We start from the raw sequence: 19088 nt of genomic DNA on the forward strand, positions 1-19088 counted from the left end.
TGTTTCAATCCAAAACTAACAAAAGGAATGCAAATAATTAACTGATCGTGGTCTTCAATTTAGACATGAATAAGTTGAATCAGTAGTAGAGCTTTGCTTGAAGAAGTCCAGGGCAAACGTCTGTACTGTCTGTCACATACCAAACGATATGGAAGCATTAGACTCCATATTAGAACGTACTCATTTGGGGAGACCAGTTTTTATTGAGTCTTACAGGATAAACTCAACAATGGCCTTGCTCAGTTTGAATCATTCAAATCACATTAGAGATATTCCTACTCAAATAATCGGTGTATAAGCAGGTTTTCAAACATACAACTCCCATCAATTTAATAATGCAAGATGAGAAAGGTGGTGCAATCTCACAGTCGTGATTTGTAAAGCCTCACCAAAAATGAGAACGATGAAATCCTTCAAAACACCCACATGGTATAATAACGTCAAAACCTAAAATGTAACTTGTCTGTATAAATCGATCGTTGCATTATTAGTAGCCAAATTATTCCTCATATAGGCCATGTGACGTGTGGATATGGTAGTTGGGGGAGTTGCTCTCCCAAAAATATTGTTTAAGTCAGCAAAGAAAACTTCACACATGGAGAGAGAAAATGGCAAAGGCCAGATAAGGAAGCCTTAGCATATCAGCATCAGAAGTGCAGCAATCACATTGAACCAACAGTCAAGAGCGGTCAGAATTAAAAAAGTAAATAAAATCCCATTCACCCATCTAAACTAGCCCAATCAGAACCCAACAGTACAAAAAGCTAAATGAAGTGAAAATAAATCTTATACTGAACATTATTTTCACAATCACTTTTGAAAGTTGTTATTTAACTAATCAGTGTTTTACAGATCGAGCCAAATGAACAATAATTCAACAGCAATTATCCCCTGCACTGTGAAAGCAAACAATTAGAGAGGAAAGGGTAAATAAAAACAAAAACGCTTAACTGCCTCCATCAAAAAGTCAAAGGTCACTCAGACACATGGTAGCAACCATTAGTCATGGTTATTTCACAAAAATTGGAACGATACCATAAGTGACTCATCACAGCGCTTCAGCAGATATAAACATTTGTACAATCTTTAGAAAATTAACTTAGAATAGAGATTCAACAACACATTCTTTGCAACAGTCAATTTCACAAATATCTCTCACATACAGAAATATGTTTTTCTTCTCAGTAAAATCTCCTGTTTCTTTCCTGGCGCTTCTGAAATACAACAGCCCCTACAACACCACAAACTACAATTCCCAGTAGAGCACATAGCAGAAGCAGGAAGACCTTCCAGCCAGTAAGAGGCGTGCTTCGGAAGTTACCGGTAGGATCATCGATGTTGTCTGTGAAAGAGAAAAATTAAAGAATGATCACGATTACCTCTAACAAGCCTACTCACCCTACCATACATGATCTACAGTAAGATGACAAATATCTGACTGTGGTCAAATAGAATACAAGCTTTATTGTCTATTAGATTAGAACGGAAATGGGTTTTCTTTATCAAATAAATCTACCTACCTTTGGGGGACTTCAGCAGGCTGACGCTTGGCTCAATCTTGGTCCAGTCCAGACTGTCCTCATCAGGTGTGTGTTCCACCATCAGCTGGTACATCTTCATAGAGATGATGTCGTGGTTATCTGTAACATGAGAAATGTGTTAGCATAAATCCCAATAGACTTCAGATGTACAACTGACAAAGCCGGACTATGAAACGATAAACAAGTCATTGGTTTCAATCTGTGTGTACTCTTCTGCACAGTGAAATAAAATAAATAAAGAAATAACTGAATCAAGGTCAGTCATTATCTTTCTCAGGGTGCAGTTCTTACCTTTGTGTTCTAGAAAACCTACATTTATTTAGATTTACATCTTGAAAGAATCAGTCTCTACACCCTGACCCAACCTACCAGAGATCCCCTGTAGCAAGAATCAGTCTCTACACCCTAACTGACCCAACCTACCAGAGAGATCTCCCGTAGCAGCAGAAGCCCCAAAGTAGTACCCCGTGGGGAGGCGGACACCCCCGATGTCAATGCACTCTTTCCATTCATTCTTATCATCAATGTCAATCATCACCTGTAGAGTTCAGAATGGTGCCATTATTTGAATAGAACTGCAACATGTCGAACACATAACATTGAAATTCACCAATTTCATAACACAAGAATCCAGTTTCCCAGACAAAGACTAAACATCGTCCTGGACCAAAGAGAATTCTCCAAGGAGCCATCTCCATTAAGCATGCCTTTCAATACAGGACTAGGTTCAGCCTCATCTATGTTTAGGAAACCGATCCAAGATGTCTGAACTAGAGTCATTTATATAATTTATTTTAAAAAAGGGATTCCTACCGTGAGTCTACCCTTGGAATAACGGATGGCCAGATAGGTGTCATGGTCTTTGTTCCTGATCTCAGAAGAGCAGCCTCCCAGTTCAGAGTTACGTCCATCATTCCCATGGTCATAGGGCAGAGAACCATTATTCACAATGGCATAGATGTAAGGGAAGGAACGCTAGTGTGGGGAAACAAGGGATGTAAGGACAGAAAACTGGGAAAAAATGTTCGTTATAGACATCGTCAATCAATTATTTGATCCGAATCCTGAATCAGTTACCACACACGTTCATTGTGTTACAAAAAAGTCCTCCTCAGAAAGCAAAAAAATAAAATAAATTCATGACAAAATAACAAAGAAACTCAAAAGAAAATACTTCACATTAAAATCCATCCATCACAATGACATGAAACGCAGGACAATAATGATAAATGTAGCTGCATCAACTCACGTCAGCTGCCTCATCGTTATGGTACGTGTCTATAAAAAGGGCGAGGCCGTGGAACTTAGCATTGCTGCCAAACACAGACCCTGCAAAGGGAAGAATCACGTCAAGTCAACCAGCCAGATCGCTGCACTTACATCCATCCCATGGAGATCATTGCGGAAGGTATCCACAAATAAAGCCAGGCCAACAAAATGATCTTGGTTTCCAAAGACTGGGCCTGAATGGAAGGCAAAGAGGCGAGATATGATGAGCACATGACTGAGACATGAAGTGCTTACGGCAAATGCAACCCAGTGCTACCACATCACAATGTCTACTAATTTGATTGCCAAAGCTTTGTAATGGAATGAGGAAGTGGTTGATGACAAATACGTTATTTTGGCAAGATGATACATTACCTGGATGAAGTCTCTCCTTCGTGTACCAGATGGCGATGCCGTCACCATGGAGATTCTTCTTCCCCGACCCGTGGATCTTGTACTGCACGTGCATCTCCCAGTCTTTCAGATAAACAGGCTGCACAGTGAAAGGAAAAATTACATTGGATCATCAATTCAACCATCAATTGGACCTATTCAGTTCAAAATGTAGATATTCTCCAATCAAGCTATAATGGATTTGGGAGTGGACTATTGTTTGTGTATCTGTCTGTAATGCCTAACAGAATACATTTCATAGAAGCTAGTTCCTTACTCACCACTGTGTTCCATATGGATCCCTGTCTACTTCTCTCATCAGGTGTCAGGCGCACATACGAGCTGGTGACTAGCGTGCTCCCCCAGAAGTCCCACTGACTGGACGGGCTGCTTCCAACACCTGTACAACATGTTGATGAAGAGTCAAGCAGCATTTCAGGGACACATGAGAGAAGAACGTGAATAATTCCATTGTGCATCAATGACTCATTGCCACCCCTAGGCCAGCTCTCAAGTACTCAAGGGGGGCAATGGAATTGTAGTCATGAATAAGAATAACTCTTAGCCCAGCTGACTAAAAATAGTTGAGTCGGCTACCCCAAGCCTAGCGAAAGCTGTACTTTTAAGGAGCCTGTCGTTGCTCCTCAAAGTCCAAGGACCGTATGTTACTTTCAGAGGTAGACCACCTGCTCTGGCAGCCAAATACTCCATCTAAATGTGAATCGATTCTCGATAGCAATACGGTTCTAGAAACATAAAGGCCCTTTACTTTCATATTACATCAAAAGAATGCAAAATATCCACACTGTTTTAACCTGCTTCATCACAGTTTTTTGGCGAAAGCAAACGGTGCTATTATCTGAGGATAGCACCATAGTAAACAAACACTGACAAGCATATTTCAACCCTCCAGGCGCGACACAAAATGCAGAAATAAAGATATAATTCATGCCTTACCTATGACAAGCTTCTTTTGTTGGCACTCCAATGTCCCATAAACATCACAAATGGTCCTTTTGTTCTATTAATTCTGTCGATATATATATCCAAAATGTCAATTTATTTGGCGCGTTTGATCCAGAACAACACAGGTTCCAACTTGCGCAACGTGACTACAAAATATCTCAAAATAAATAAATAATAAATAATCAATAAAATTGAAGACGGGATGATCTGTGTTCAATACAGGAGGAAAACAAACTGTAGCTTTCAGGTCACGCGCCTCGAACAAAAGAGTCCTCTTCACTCGAAACCTCGTTCTGAACAGTGTTACTTCATCATTACACAAAGGAAAAACCTCAACCAATTTCTAAAGACTGTTGACATCCAGGAAGCGGTAGGAACTGCAAGAAGGTCCCTTAAAAATATGGATTTCCAATGAAACCCCATTGAAAAGAGAGTGACCTAAAAAAAAATCTAAATGGTTTGTCCTCAGGGTTTCGCCTGCCAAATAAGTTCCGTTATACTCACAGACATGATTCAAACAGTTTTAGAAACTTCAGAGTGTTTCTAACCAATACTACTAATATGCATATATTAGCATCTGGGACAGAGTAGCAGGCAGTTTACTCTGGGCACCTTATTCATCCAAGCTACTCAATAATGCCGCCGTGTCACCAATAAGTTAAAGTGGCTAGTGATACATTTTTTACATCAATTTTTCCATTATTAAAGTGGCTGGAGTTGAGTCAGTATGTTGGCAGCAGCCACTCAATGTTAGTGGTGGCTGTTTAACAGTCTGATGGCCTTGAGATAGAAGCTGTTTTTCAGTCTCTCGGTCCCTGCTTTGATGCACCTGTACTGACCTCGCCTTCTGGATGATAGCGCGGGGTGAACAGGCAGTGGCTCGGGTGGATGTTGTCCTTGATGATCTTTATGGCCTTCCTGTGACATCAGGTGGTGTAGGTGTCCTGGAGGGCAGGTAGTTTGCCCCCGGTGATGCGTTGTGCAGACCTCACTACTCTCTGGAGAGCCTTACGGTTGTAGGTGGAGCAGTTGCCGTACCAGGCGGTGATACAGCCCGATAGGATGCTCTCGATTGTGCATCTGTAGAAGTTTGCGAGTGCTTTTGGTGACAAGCTAAATTGAGGCGCTGCTGCGCCTTCTTCACCACGCTGTCTGTATGGGTGGACCAATTCAGTTTGTCCGTGATGTGTACGCCAAGGAACTTAACTTACTACCCTCTCCACTACTGTCCAATCGATGTGGATAGGGGGGTTCTCCCTCTGCTGTTTCCTGAAGTCCACGATCACCTCACTTTTGTTGACGTTGAGTGTGACGTTATTTTCCTGACACCACACTTCGAGGGCCCTCACCTCCTCTCTGTAGGCCGTCTCGTCGTTGTTGGTAATCAAGCCTACCACTGTAGTGTCGTCCGCAAACTTGATGATTGAGTTGGAGGCGTGCACGGCCACGCAGTCGTGGGTGAACAGGGAGAACAGGAGAGGGCTCAGAACGCACCCTTGTGGGGCCCCAGTGTTGAGGATCAGTGGGGTCGAGATGTTTACCTACCCTCACCACCTAGGGGCGGCCCGTCAGGAAGTCCAGTACCCAGTTGCACAGGGAAGGGTCGAGACCCAGGGTCTTGAGCTTGATGACGAGTTTGGAGGGTACTATGGTGTTAAATGCTGAACTGTAGTCGATGAACAGCATTCTCACATAGGCATTCCTCTTGTCCAGATGGGTTAGGGTAGTGTGGTTGCGATTGCTTCGTCTGTGGACCTATCGGGGCGGTAAAGCAAATTGGAGTGGGTCTAGGGTGTCAGGCAGGGTGGAGGTGATATGGTCCTTGACTAGTCTCTCAAAGCACTTAATGATGACGGAAGTGAGTGCTACAGGGCGGTAGTCGTTTAGCTCAGTTACCTTAGCTTTCGTGGGAACAGGAACAATGGTGGCCCTCTTGAAGCATGTGAGAACAGCAGACTGGGATAAGGATTGATTGAATATGTCCGTAAACACTCCAGCCAGCTGGTCTGCGCATGCTCTGAGGACGCGGCTGGGGATGCCGCCTGGGCCTGCAGCCTTGCGAGGGTTAACACGTTTAAGTGTTTTACTCACGTCGGCTGCAGTGAAGGAGAGACCACAGGTTTTGGTAGCGGGCCGTGTCAGTGGCACTGTATTGTCCTCAAAGCGAGCAAAGAAGTTGTTTAGTCTGTCTGGGAGCAAGACATCCTGGTCCGCGACGGGGCTGGTTTTCTTTTTGTAATCCGTGATTGACTGTAGACCCTGCCACATGCCTTGTGTCTGAGCCGTTGAATTGAGACTCTACTTTGTCTCTAAGCCGACGCTTAGCTTGTTTGATTGCCTGGCGGAGGGAATAGCTACACTGTTTGTATTCGGTCATGTTTCCAGTCACCTTGCCCTGGTTAAAAGCAGTGGTTCGCGCTTTCAGGTTCGCGCAACTGCTGCCATCAATCCAGGGTTTCTGGTTTGGGAATGTTTTAATAGTTGCTGTGGGTACGACATCGCCGAAGCACTTGCTAATAAACTCGCTCACCGAATCAGCATATTCGTCAATGTTGTTGTTTGACGCAATGCGGAACATGTCCCAATCCATGTGATCGAAGCAATCTTAAAGCATGGAATCAGATTGGTTGGACCAGCGTTGAACAGACCTGAGCGCGGGAGCTTCCTGTTTTAGTCTTTTTCTATAGGCAGGGAGCAACAAAATGGAGTTATGGTCAGCTTTTCCAAAAGGAGGGCAGGGAAGGGCCTTATATGCGTCAAGGAAGTTAGAATAACAATGATCCAGTTACCAGCCCTGGTTGCACAATCGATATGCTGATAGAATTCTGGGAGTCTTGTTTTGTTTTCAGATTAGCCTTGTTAAAATTCAATGAATGCAGCCTCAGGATATGTGGTTTCCAGTTTACATAGTCAAATAAAGCTCGTTCAGGGCCGTCGATGTGCCTGCTTGGGGGGGGGGAATATATGAGTTTGTGATTATAATTGAAGAGAATTCTCTTGGTAGATAATGCGGTCGACATTTGATTGTGAGGGATTCTAAGTCAGGTGAACAGAAGGACTTGAGTTCCTGTATGTTGTTATGATCACACTACGTCTCGTTAATCATAAGGCATACCCCCCTGCCCCTTTTCTTACCAGAAAGATGCTTGTTTCTGATGGCGCGATGCGTGAAGAAACCAGCTGACTGTACCGACTCCGATAGCGTGTCTCGAGTGAGCCATGTTTCCGTGAAGCAAAGAACGTTACAGTCTCTTATGTCTCTCTGGAATGCTACCCCTTGCTCGGATTTCATTAACCTTGTTGTCAATAGACTGGACGTTGGCGAGTAGTATGCTTGGGAGCGGTGCGCAATGTGCCCGTCTCCTGAGCCTGACCAGAAAACCGCTTTGTCTGCCCCTTTTACGGCGTCGTTGTTTTGGTTCGCCGGCTGGGATCCGATCCATTGTCCTGGTTGGTGGGCAAAACAGAGAATTTGCTTCGGGAAAGTCGTATTCCTGGTCGTAATGATGGGGAGTTGACGTTGCTCTTATATCCAGTAGTTCCTCCCGACTGTATGTAATAAAACCTAAGATTACCTGGGGTACCAATGTAAGAAATAACACGTAAAAAAACTAAATACTGCATAGTTTCCTAGGAACGTGAAGCGAGGCGGCCATCTCTGTCGGCGGCGGAAGTAGGCGAACTTCAGTTTCTTGGCAATTTCTCACATGGAATAGCCTTAATTTCTCAGAACAAGAACAGACTGATGAGTTTCAGAAGAAAGGTCTTTGTTTCTGGCCATTTTGAGCCTGTGATCGAACCCCACAAATGATGATGCTCCAGATACTCAACTAGTCTAAAGGCCAGTTTGAATGCTTATTTAACTCAGAACAACAGTTTTCAGCTGCGCTAACTTTATTGCAAAGGGGTTTTCTAATGATCAATTAGCCTTTTAAAATTATAAACTTGGATTAGCTAACACCACGTTCCATTGGAACACAGGAGTGATGGTTGCTGATAATGGGCCTCTGTACGCCTATGTAGATATTCCATTAAAAATTAGCTGTTTCCAGCTACAATAGTCATTTATAACATTAACAATGTCTACACTGTATTTCTGATTCATTTGATGTTATCTTAAAATGGACAAAAAAATATTTTCCTTATTAAAAAACAAGGACATTTCTAAGTGACCACACACCTTTGAACGGTAGTGTACATGGTACTTTTATATACTGTATTACATGATAGCAAATACAGTTTGACATACACATGTAGTGATATGTCAATATAAGCACCACCCCATATGATCTTTAGTAACCTGTTTTTAAAGTGTGTCAAACTGTATTCCTATCAGGTAGTACTGTGTATAAAATGTATGTCAAGTATATGAATAATGCATGTCACTAAATATCTGTAAAACAAAAAACAAAAATGATACAAAGTTGCCTTTGTCCTTTGAAGAGGGGGGCAAAAAAATACATACGAATAAAGAGTATGTAAGTGAGCTTCCCCTGCGGTGAGTTTCCCCTGTATTTGTGCCAAGGCACACCTGTATTCGGGGACATTTTCCCATTATTCTCTGCAGATCCTCTCAAGCACTGTCAGTTTGGATGGGGAGTGTCGCTGCACAGCTATTTTCATGTTTGATCGGATTCAAGTCCGGGCTCTGGCTGGGCCACTCGAGGACATTGAGACTTGTCCCAAAGCCACTACTGCATTGTCTTGGCTGTGCACTTAGGATCGTTGTTCTGTTGGAAGGTGAACCGTCACCCCAGTCTGAGGTCCTGAGCATGTTTTCATCAAGGATCGCTCTGTACTTTGCTCAGTTCATCTTTCCCTTGATCCTGAAGGGTCTCCCAGTCCCTGCCGCTGAAAAACATCCCCACAGCATAATGCTGCCACCAAAATGCTTCACCATAGGGATGGTGCCAGGTTTCCTCCAGACGTGATACTTGGCATTCAGGCCAAAGAGTTCCATCTTGTTTTCATCAGACCAGAGAATCTTTTTCCTCGTGGTCTGAAAGTCCTTTTAATACATTTTGGCAAACTCCAAACGGGATGTCTTGTGCATTTTTACTGTAGAGTCTGGCCACTCCACCATAAAGGCCTGATTTGGTAGACAGGAGAACCTTCCAGAAGGACAGCAATCTCCACAGAGGAACTCTGGGGCTTTGTCAGAGAGTGACCATTGGGTTCTAAGACACCACCGTGACTAAGGCCCTTCTGCCCCGATTGGTCAGTTTAGCTGGGCAGCCAGCTCTAGGAAGAGTCCTGATGGCTCCAAACATCTTCCATTTAAGAATGATGGAGGCCACGGTGTTCTTGGGGTCCTTCAATACTGCAGACATTTTTTTGGCACTTTTCCCCGGATCTGTGCCTCGACACAATCATTTCTCTGAGCTCGAAGGACAATTCCTTCGACCTCATGGCTTTGTTTTTGCTCTGACATGCACTGTCAACTGTGGGACATTATATAGACAGTTGTGTGCCTTTCTCAGGATGCACCTGAGCTCAATTGAGTCTCATAGCAAAGGGTCTGAATACCTATGTAAATAAGGTATTTCAGACTCCGTCCACCTCAAAGCTATCTTCCAAAACAATAAAAAAAATGTAGTTAGAACTTGCAGGAGTTCCAACTAGACAAAATAAAAGTAGCTAGCTAACGTTAGCTAGCTCGCTGAAGTATCTGCCGAACTTGACTTAAATTTGCATTACAACCACAACAGATTTAGACAATTGGCATAACAACAGAAAGGGAGACTTGCGGAGAATAACCCCTCTTTATGCACTACATGACCAAAAGTGTGCGGATACCTGCTTGTCGAACATCTCATTCCAAAATCATGTGCATTAATATGGAGTTGGTCCCCCCTTTGCTGCTATTAACAGCCTCCGCTCTTCAGGGAAGGCTTTCTACTAGATGTTGGAACATTCCTACGGGGACTTGCTTCCATTCAGCCAAAAGACCATTAGTGAGGTCAGACACAGATCTTAGGCAATTAGGCCTGGCTCGAAGTCAGCGATTCATCCCAAAGGTGTTTGATGGGGTTGAGGTCAGGGCTCTGTGCAGGCCAGTCAAGGTCTTCCAAACCGAACGACAAACCATTTCTGCATGGACGTCACATTGTGCACGGGGACATTGTCATGCTGAAATCAGGAAAAGGGACTTTCCCCAAAGTGTTGCCACAAAGGTGCAAGCCCTCAATTGTCTAGAATGTCATTGTATGCTGTAGCATTAAGATCTCCCTTCACTGGAACTAAGGGGCCTAGCCCGAAACGTGAAAAACAGCCCCAGACCATCACTCCTCCTCCACAAAACTATACAGTTGGCACTATGCATTGGGGCATGTAGCATTCTCCTGGCATCAGCCAAACCCAGATTCGTCCGTCAGACTGCCAGATGGTGAAACATGATTCATCACTCCAGAGAACGCATTTCCACCGCTACAGAGTCCAATGGCGGAGAGCTTTACACCACTCCAGCCGACGCTTGGTATTGCTCATGATGACCTAAGGCTTGTGTGCGGCTGCTCGGCCATGAAAACCCATTTCATGAAGCTCCCGACGAACAGTTCTTGTGCTGACGTTGCTTCCAGAGGCCGTTTGGAACTCTGTAGTGAGTGTTGCAACAGAGGACACACTTTGCGGCTGAGTTGTTGTTGCTTTTAGGCGTTTTCACTTCAAAATATCAGCACTTACAGTTGACCGGGGAAGCTCTAGCAAGGCAGAGATTTGACGAACAGACTTTTTGGAAAGGTGGTGCCACGTTGAAAGTCACTGAGCTCTTCAGTAAGGCCATTCTACTGCCAATGTTTGTCTATGGAGATCGCATGGCTGTGTGGTCGATTTTATACACCCTGGCTGAAATAGCCAAATCCACTATTTTTGTAAACTCAGCAACAAAAGAAACGTCCGCTCACTGTCAACTGCGTTTATTTTCAGCAAACTTCACGTGTAAATATTTGTATGAACATAAGATTCAACAACAGACATAAACTGAACAAGTTCCACGGACATATGACTAACAGAAATTGAATAATGTGTCCCTGAACAAAGGGGGGTCAAGATCAAAAGTAACAGACAGTATCTGGTGTGACCATCTGCTGCATTAAGTACAGCAGTGCATCTCCTCCTCGTGGACCGCACCAGATTTGCCAGTTCTTGCTTTGAGATGTTACCCCACTCTTCCACCAAAGCACCTGCAAGTTCCTGGACATTTCTGGGGGAATGGCCCTAGCCCCCACCCTCCGATCCAACAGGTCCCAGACTGTGCTCAATGGGATTGAGATCCGGGCTCTTCGCTGGCCATGGCAGAACACTGACATTCCTGTCTTGCAGGATATCACGCAGAGAACGAGCAGTATGGCTGGTGGCATTGTCATGATGGAGGGTCATGTCAGGATGAGCCTGCAGGAAGGGTTCCACATGAGGGAGGAGGATGTCTTCCCTGTAACGCACAGCGTTGAAATTGCCTGCAATGACAAGCTCAGTCCGATGATGCTGTGACACACCGCCCCAGACCATGTCGGACCCTCCACCTCCAAATCGATCCCGCTCCAGAGTACAGGCCTCGGTGTAACGCTCATTCCTTCAACGATAAATGCGAAACCGACCATCACCCCTGAAGAGACAAAACCGTGACTCGTCAGTGAAGGGCACATTTTGCCAGTCCTGTCTGGTCCAGCGAGTGGGTTTGTGCCCATATGCGACGTTGTTGCCGGTGATGTCTGGTGTGGACCTGCCTTACAACAGGCCTAAAAGCCCTTAGTCCAGCCTCTCTCAGCCTATTGCGGACCGTCTGAGTGCTGATGTAGGGATTGTGCGTTCCCGGTGTAACTCGGGCAGTTGTTGTTGCAATCCTGTACCTGTCCCACAGATGTGATGTTTGGATGTACTGATCCTGTGCAGGTGTTGTCTGCCACTGCGAGGACGATCCTGTCTCCCTGTAGCGCTGTCTTAGGCGTCTCACAGTACGGACATTGCAATTTTTTGCCCTGGCCACCTCTGCAGTCCTTTATGACTCCTTGCAGCATGCCTAAGGCACATTCATGTAGATGAGCAGGGACCCTGGGCATCTTTCTCGTAGCGTTTTTTCAGAGTCAGTAGAAAGGCCTCTTTAGTGCCCTAAGTTTTCATAACTGTGAACTTAATTGCCTACCGTCTATAAGCTGTTAGTGTCTTAACCACCGTTCTGCAGTTGCATGTTCATTAATTGTTTATGGTTCATTGAACAAGCATGGGAAACAGTGTTTAAACCCTTTACAATGAAGATCTGTGAAGTTATTTGGATTTTTATGAATTATCTTTGAAAGACAGGGTGTTGAAAAAGGGACGTTTCTTTTTTTGCTGAGTTTATATATAGTGTTCTTCTATTGGTCCATGTTTAATCCAGGAGGGAGGCAGGGGTGCTCCAATACAGTAGGCTAGATGGAGTAATGCACCGTAATGTTGGTAACCCCCGAGAAAACCCCACAGACCCAATATAATGGCACCGGAGGGGATGGCTGCAGTTTTACGGGCTCCTAACCAATTGTGCTATTTTGTGTTTCTATGTTTCAACTACTTCTGGATATCAAAACAGCGATTACTCACCTTGAACTGGACTAAGATTATTTTCTTTAACCTGTTAGTCCACTAGGGGCATTATTTCATTTTTGGATAAAAAGACGTGCCCGTTTTAAGCGCAATATTTTGTCACGAAAAGATGCTCGACTATGTTTGGAATTGATAGTTTTGGAAAGAAGACACTCTTACGTTTCCAGAACTGCAAAGATTTTCACTGAGTGCCTTATAACAAAAGCTTCAGGCAAAACCAAGATGTTTGAGCGACCAGGAAATGAACAGGATTTCTGAAGGTACGTTTTCCATGATCGCCTTATATGGCTGTGAATGCGACAGGAATGAACGGACACTTTCTAGCGTTTCCCCAAGGTGTCTGCAGCATTGTGACGTATTTGTAGGCATATCATTGGAAGATTGACCATAAGAGACTACAATTGCCAAGTGTCCCGCACGGTGTCTGCGTGGAAATTGGTGCGCAAAAGTCAGCTACCAGTATTTTTCCATCCGAATCAGAGAACAAAGAAGGCTTCTAGGACTGCCATTTCAATGAAGAGATATATGACAAAACACCTTGAGGATTGATTCAAACAACGTTTTCCATGTTTCAGTCGATATTATGGAGTTAATTCGGAAAAAGTTTGACGTGTAGGTGACTGAATTTTCGGTTAGTTTCGGTAGCCAAATGCATAGTAACAAAACGGAACGATGTGTCCTACACAAGAATCTTTCAGGAAAAACTGGACATCTGCTATGTAACTGAGAGTCTCCTCATTGAAACATCTGAAGTTCTTCAAAGGTAAATTATTTTATTTGATCCCTTTGCTGGTTTTTGTGAATATGTTGCGTGCTAAATGCTAACGCTAAATGCTAAGCTAGCTATCACCACTCTTACACAAATTATTGATTTTCTCTGGTTCTAAAGCATATTTTGAAAATCTGAGATGACAGGATTGTTAAGAAAAGGATAAGCTTGAGAGCAGGCATATTTATTTCATTTCATTTGCGATTTTTAGAAATCGCTAACGTTGCGTTATGGTAATGAGCTTGAGGCTGTAGTAACTCGACCGCATGCGGGTTGGGGCGGACTATGAGGTTAATGAGTCTGACGCCAAGGATATACAGCTGCTCCCGGACCAAATCCATGTCATTCGCATGAAGAGAAGATGGAGATACAGGGGCAGCAGATCAAGGTGCCTTGTGAGAATTTGTTGGCAAGTGGGTAACCTGCCTCTACCATCCGTCCTATTGGCCAAAGTGCAATCACTGGAGAATAAACAGGATGAGCTCCGATTGAGACTATCCTACCTACCAATGGGATATTAATAAAAACTGTAACATCTTATGTTTCACCAAGTCAATTGGCTGGGTTTTCCATCGGCAAGACAGAACAGCTGATTCCAGTAAAACAAATGTCTATTTGTCAAAAACAGCTGGTTTCGCTCGCCTTAGGTAGAGTACCTCATGATAAGCTGTAGACCACACTGTCTATATTTTTCGTAGCCGTCGACTTACCACCACAAACCGATGCTGGGACTAAGACCGCACTCAACGAGGTGTATAAGGCCATAAGCAAACAAGAAAATGCTCATCCAGAAGCGGCGCTCCTAGTGGCCGGGGACTTTAAAGCAGGCAAACTTGAATCAATTTGACCCAATTCCTCTCCCTCAATGTGAGCAAGACAAAAGGAGCTGATCATTGACTACAAGAAAAGAAGAGCCAAACAGGCCCCCATTTAACATTGACGGGGTAGAAGTGGAGCGGGTTGAGAGTTTTTTTGTTTTAAGTTCCTTGGTGTCCACATCACCAATGATCTATCATGGTCCAAACTAGAGGTCGACCGATTAATCGGAATAATTAGTTAATTAGGGCCGATTTCAAGTTTTCATAATCGGAAATCTGTGTTTTTGGGCACCGATTTTTTTTTTACCACACCTTTGTCTTTATTTAACTAGGCAAGTCAGTTAAGAACACGTTCTTATTTTTAATGACGGCCTAGGAGCGGTGGGTTAACTGCCTTGTTCAGGGGCAGAAAGACAGAGTTTCACCTTGTCAGCTCGGGGGATCCAATCTTGCAACCTTACAGTTAACTAGTCCAACGCAATAACGACCTGCCTCTCTCTCGTTGCACTCCACAAGGAGACTGCCTGTTACGCAAATGCAGTAAGCCAAGGTAAGTTGCTAGCTAGCATTAAACTTATCTTATAAAAAAACCCAATCATAATCACTAGTTAACTACACATGGTTGATGATATTACTAGATATTATCTAGCGTGTCCTGCATTGCATATAATCTGACTGAGCATACAAGTATCTTAAGTATCTGACTGAGCGGTGGTAGGCAGAAGCAGGCGCGTAAACATTCATTCAAACAGCACTTTCGTGCGTTTTGCCAGCAGCTCGTTGTGCGTCAAGCATTGCGCTGTTTATGACTTCAAACCTATCAATTCCCGAGATGAGGCTGGTGTGACCGAAGTGAAATGACTGGCTAGTTAGCGCGCGCTAATAGCGTTTCAAACTTCACTCGCTCTGAGCCTTGGGGTGGTTGTTTCCCTTGCTCTGCATGGGTAACACCACTTCGATGTGGTGGCTGTGTTTCTGGTTTGAGCCCAGGGAGAAGTGAGGAGAGGGACAGAAGCTATACTGTTACACTGGCAATACTAAAGTGCCTATAAGAACATCCAATAGCCAAAGGTTAATGAAATACAAATGGTATAGAGGGAAATAGTCCTATAATAACTACAACCTAAAACTTCTTACCTGGAAATATTGAAGACTCATGTTAAAAGGAACCACCAGCTTTCATATGTTCTCATGTTCTGAGCAAGCAGCTGAAACGTTAGCTTTCTTACATAGCACATATTGCACTTTTATGTTCTTCTCCAACACTTGTTTTTGCATTATTTAAACCAAATGTAACATGTATCATGATCTACTTGAGGCTAAATTGATTTTATTGATGTTATTGTTGTAATTGTCATTATTATTTTTTTTATTTTAAATCGTCCGATTAATTAGTATCGGCTTTTTTGATCCTCCAATAATCGGTATCGGTGTTGAAAAAATCATAATCGGTCGACCTCTAGTCCAAACATACCAAGACAGTAGTGAAGAGGCCACAACAACACCTATTCCCCCTCAAGAGACTGAGAAGATTTGGCATGGGTCCACAGATCCTCAAAAAGTTATCCAGCTGCACCACCGAGAGCATCCTGACCGGTTGCATCACCGCCTGGTATAGAAACTGCTCGGCATCTGACCGTAAGGCCAAGTCATACATAGATAGGACCCAGATTGCAGTTCCTATGGCTTCCACTAGATGTCAACAGTCTTTAGAAAGGGTTTCAGGCTTGTTTTTTGTAAAATTAGCAAGTAGTTGGAAGAACTCTTCTTCTTTAGAAAAATAGTCTTGTTGGCTCATGAATGAGGTGCGCTCTTCGTTATTTATCTTCCCTATTGAACATACTATTCTCGTACTTTACCGGTAACTTTTTGGATTTGTTTGTAAGCATGTTGAACAAGTGGATTACAGAGATCATTGGCACCAACTAAACTTACTTTTTTGCATATAAAGGACTTTATCAAACAAAACGACCATTCATTGTGTAGCTGGGACCCTTGGGATTACAAACACAGGAAGATCTTCAAAGGTAAGTGATTTATTTAATCGCTATTTGTGATTTTGTGATGCCTGTGCTGGTTGCACTGTCCTCAGATAATCGCATGGTATGCTTTCGCCGTAAAGCCTTTTTGAAATCTGACAACGCGGTTGAATTAACAAAAAGTCAAGCTTTTAAATTATGTATTACACTTGTATTTTCATGAATGTTTTAATTAATATTACGATTTTCTTGTATTTTGCACTCTGCAATTTCACCGGATGTTGTCATAGCTGTCCCGCTAGCAGTTCATGCGCCAAAAGAGGTTAACAGCATCTACCCCCAAGCCATAAGACTGCTGAACAATTAATGAAATGGCTACACAGACTATTACAGCTACTCACCGTTTATTATCCATGCAGCCACTTTACCCCTACCTACATGTACATATTACCTCAATTACCTCGACTAACCTGTTACCCGCACATTGACTCGGTACCCCTGCACATAGCTTTCTTGTTATTTTATTGCGTTACCTTTTTTACTTTTGTTTGTGTAGTAAGTATTTTCTCTTATTAAAACTGCATTGTTGGTTAAGGGCTTGTAAGTAAGCATTTCACAGTAAGGTCTACACCGGTCATATTTGGCGCATTTGATTTGATTTGCAACAGAAGAAGAGGCAGGGGCAACCATGGTAGCTAGCTATAACTAGTAAACACCGGTAGTGTCCTTCGCCCCCAGCCTGTCGGGAACTGTTAACGACGGTGTGCGAAAGACACTGTGCTAGCTTAGCTGTGCTAACATGCCATTAGGCTCTCGCAAGCTCTTCACTGTGATTAATTTGCTCAAATTGAAAACAAACAACAGGCTGTTGTCTATCTTGGGTTAGTTATAAAAATATATATATTTAGCAACTCTGTGTTTTAGCTAGCTAACTAGCACACTGTGCTACTAGTACACTGTGTCACCCCCGCCTCCCACCTGCTGTGTACCAGAGTCGCGAGCGGGCACAGTTCTCGGGTACACAACAGGCGGGGGAAACACAGTGTGCTAGCGTGCTAGTTAGTGTTCATGAAGGAACCAATGGGATGCTCGAGGGGTGCGTTCCTGCAGATACAGGTACGCCCCGAATTGCAGGCTACAGTTGCACACTATTTTACTGAGTTACAGTTCATATAAGAAAATCAGTAAATTGAAATAAATTCATTAGGCCCTAATCTATGGATTTCAGATGATAGGAATACAGATGTGTCTGCTGGTCACAAATACCTTTAAAAAAAAATAAAGTAGGGGCGTGAATCAGAAAACCAGTCAGTGTCTGGTGTGACTACCATTTATTTGCCTCATGCAACGTGACAATTACACTCCCTTGAGACGTCTGTGACATTGTGTTTTGTGACAAAACTGCCAATTTGAGGGACCCTTTCCTGTCCCCAGCACAAAGGTGCATCGGTGTAATGACCATGCTGTTTAACCAGTTTATTGATGTCACACCTGTCAAGTGGATGGATTATCTTGGCCAAGGAAAAATACAAATGAACTGGGATGTAAACAAATGTGTGCAATATATATATATTTTTAGAAATAAGCTTTTTGTGCGTGTGGATAATTTCTGGGTTATTTTTTTAAGTTCGTGAAACCAACACTTTACATGATGCGTTTATATTTTTGTTCAGTGTAGTACGACTGGCCCTTAGCAGCTAACGTTTCTAACAAGATAACAGCTAGCTAGCTAACTTAGCTGTCGATTTCACATGCCGTTAGCATACTTACCCTGGTACGGTTTCATGAGCGAATGCTCCCGCTTTAGGTGTTCTGCATTGCCGTCTGTTATATCGCATTGCACTAGAGTAAAGTGAAGTAATAGGAAAAGCAGTGGCCTGCTGATAAATGTACAAAAACCTCTCATTTTGCTCACTCGGCCTATGAAAGACACCATGGATCCTGGATAATCATGTTCCTGATCCGGGTAGGAAACAGCAACCCCCACTAGAAGCGTTCCTATGTTACTTCTCAAGAACTTTGACTGTGTCCTATTTTTTTTGTTGCTTTTGTTGAAATTACCTTCTATATGGGAATTATATTTTCATTGTTACCTTTCAAAGTTCAAAAAAGTATTTTTTTTGTTTGATTATCGCTTTCAACGTTGTATGGAACATTGTAATAGTTGCTAAAAACGTACTATTGCCAATCATAGACGAGCACATAGTTAAAGCCAACGAAAACGAACAATCAGGGGCTCGTCTATAGTTGAAACGTTCGAAGTACGCAAATGTTCACAACTTTGCAAATGGCGCCACTGAGGTTTCTCTCTTTCAATTCAATTCAATTCAAGGGCTTTATTGGCATGGGAAACATGTGTTAACATTGCCAAAGCAAGTGAGGTAGACAACATACAAAGTGAATATATAAAGTGAAAAACAACAAAAATGAACAGTAAACATTACACATACAGAAGTTTCAAAACAGTAAAGACATTACAAATGTCATATTATTTATATATTTATATATATATATATATATATATATATATATATATATATATATAATGTACAAATAGTTAAAGGACACAAGATAAAATAAATAAGCATAAATATGGGTTGTATTTACAATGGTGTTTGTTCTTCACTGGTTGCCCTTTTCTCATGGCAACGGGTCACAAATCTTGCTGCTGTGATGGCACACTGTGGAATTTCACCCAGTAGATATGGGAGTTTTTCAAAATTGGATTTGTTTTCGAATTCTTTGTGGATCTGTGTGATCTGGGGAAAATATGTAT

The 19088-nt window shown here is 43.0% G+C and overlaps 1 protein-coding gene across 2 annotated transcripts; it reads right to left on the bottom strand.

Annotated features, from left to right (window-relative positions):
- Nucleotides 1-180: 180 nt before the first annotated feature.
- Nucleotides 181-18306, bottom strand: LOC118373191 (vesicular integral-membrane protein VIP36). 2 transcript variants are annotated; one of them, XM_035759275.2, is made up of 8 exons: nt 18083-18306; nt 3485-3603; nt 3186-3303; nt 2791-2870; nt 2355-2516; nt 1965-2079; nt 1521-1640; nt 181-1342 (listed from the first exon to the last, which is right to left on the bottom strand). In XM_035759275.2, the coding sequence occupies exons 1-8, from the start codon at nt 18246-18248 to the stop codon at nt 1182-1184; spliced, it is 1041 nt and encodes a 346-aa protein (XP_035615168.1). In that variant the 5' UTR covers nt 18249-18306; the 3' UTR covers nt 181-1181. The 2 variants fall into 2 exon arrangements, with proteins under 2 accessions (XP_035615168.1, XP_035615167.1); XM_035759274.1 differs by lacking the exon at nt 2791-2870 and adding an exon at nt 2922-3004 and having other exon boundaries at nt 18083-18301.
- Between the last annotated feature and the right edge of the window lie 782 nt (nt 18307-19088).

Source organism: Oncorhynchus keta, chromosome 30 (assembly GCF_023373465.1).
Source record: "Oncorhynchus keta strain PuntledgeMale-10-30-2019 chromosome 30, Oket_V2, whole genome shotgun sequence".
Lineage (NCBI taxonomy): Eukaryota > Metazoa > Chordata > Actinopteri > Salmoniformes > Salmonidae > Oncorhynchus > Oncorhynchus keta.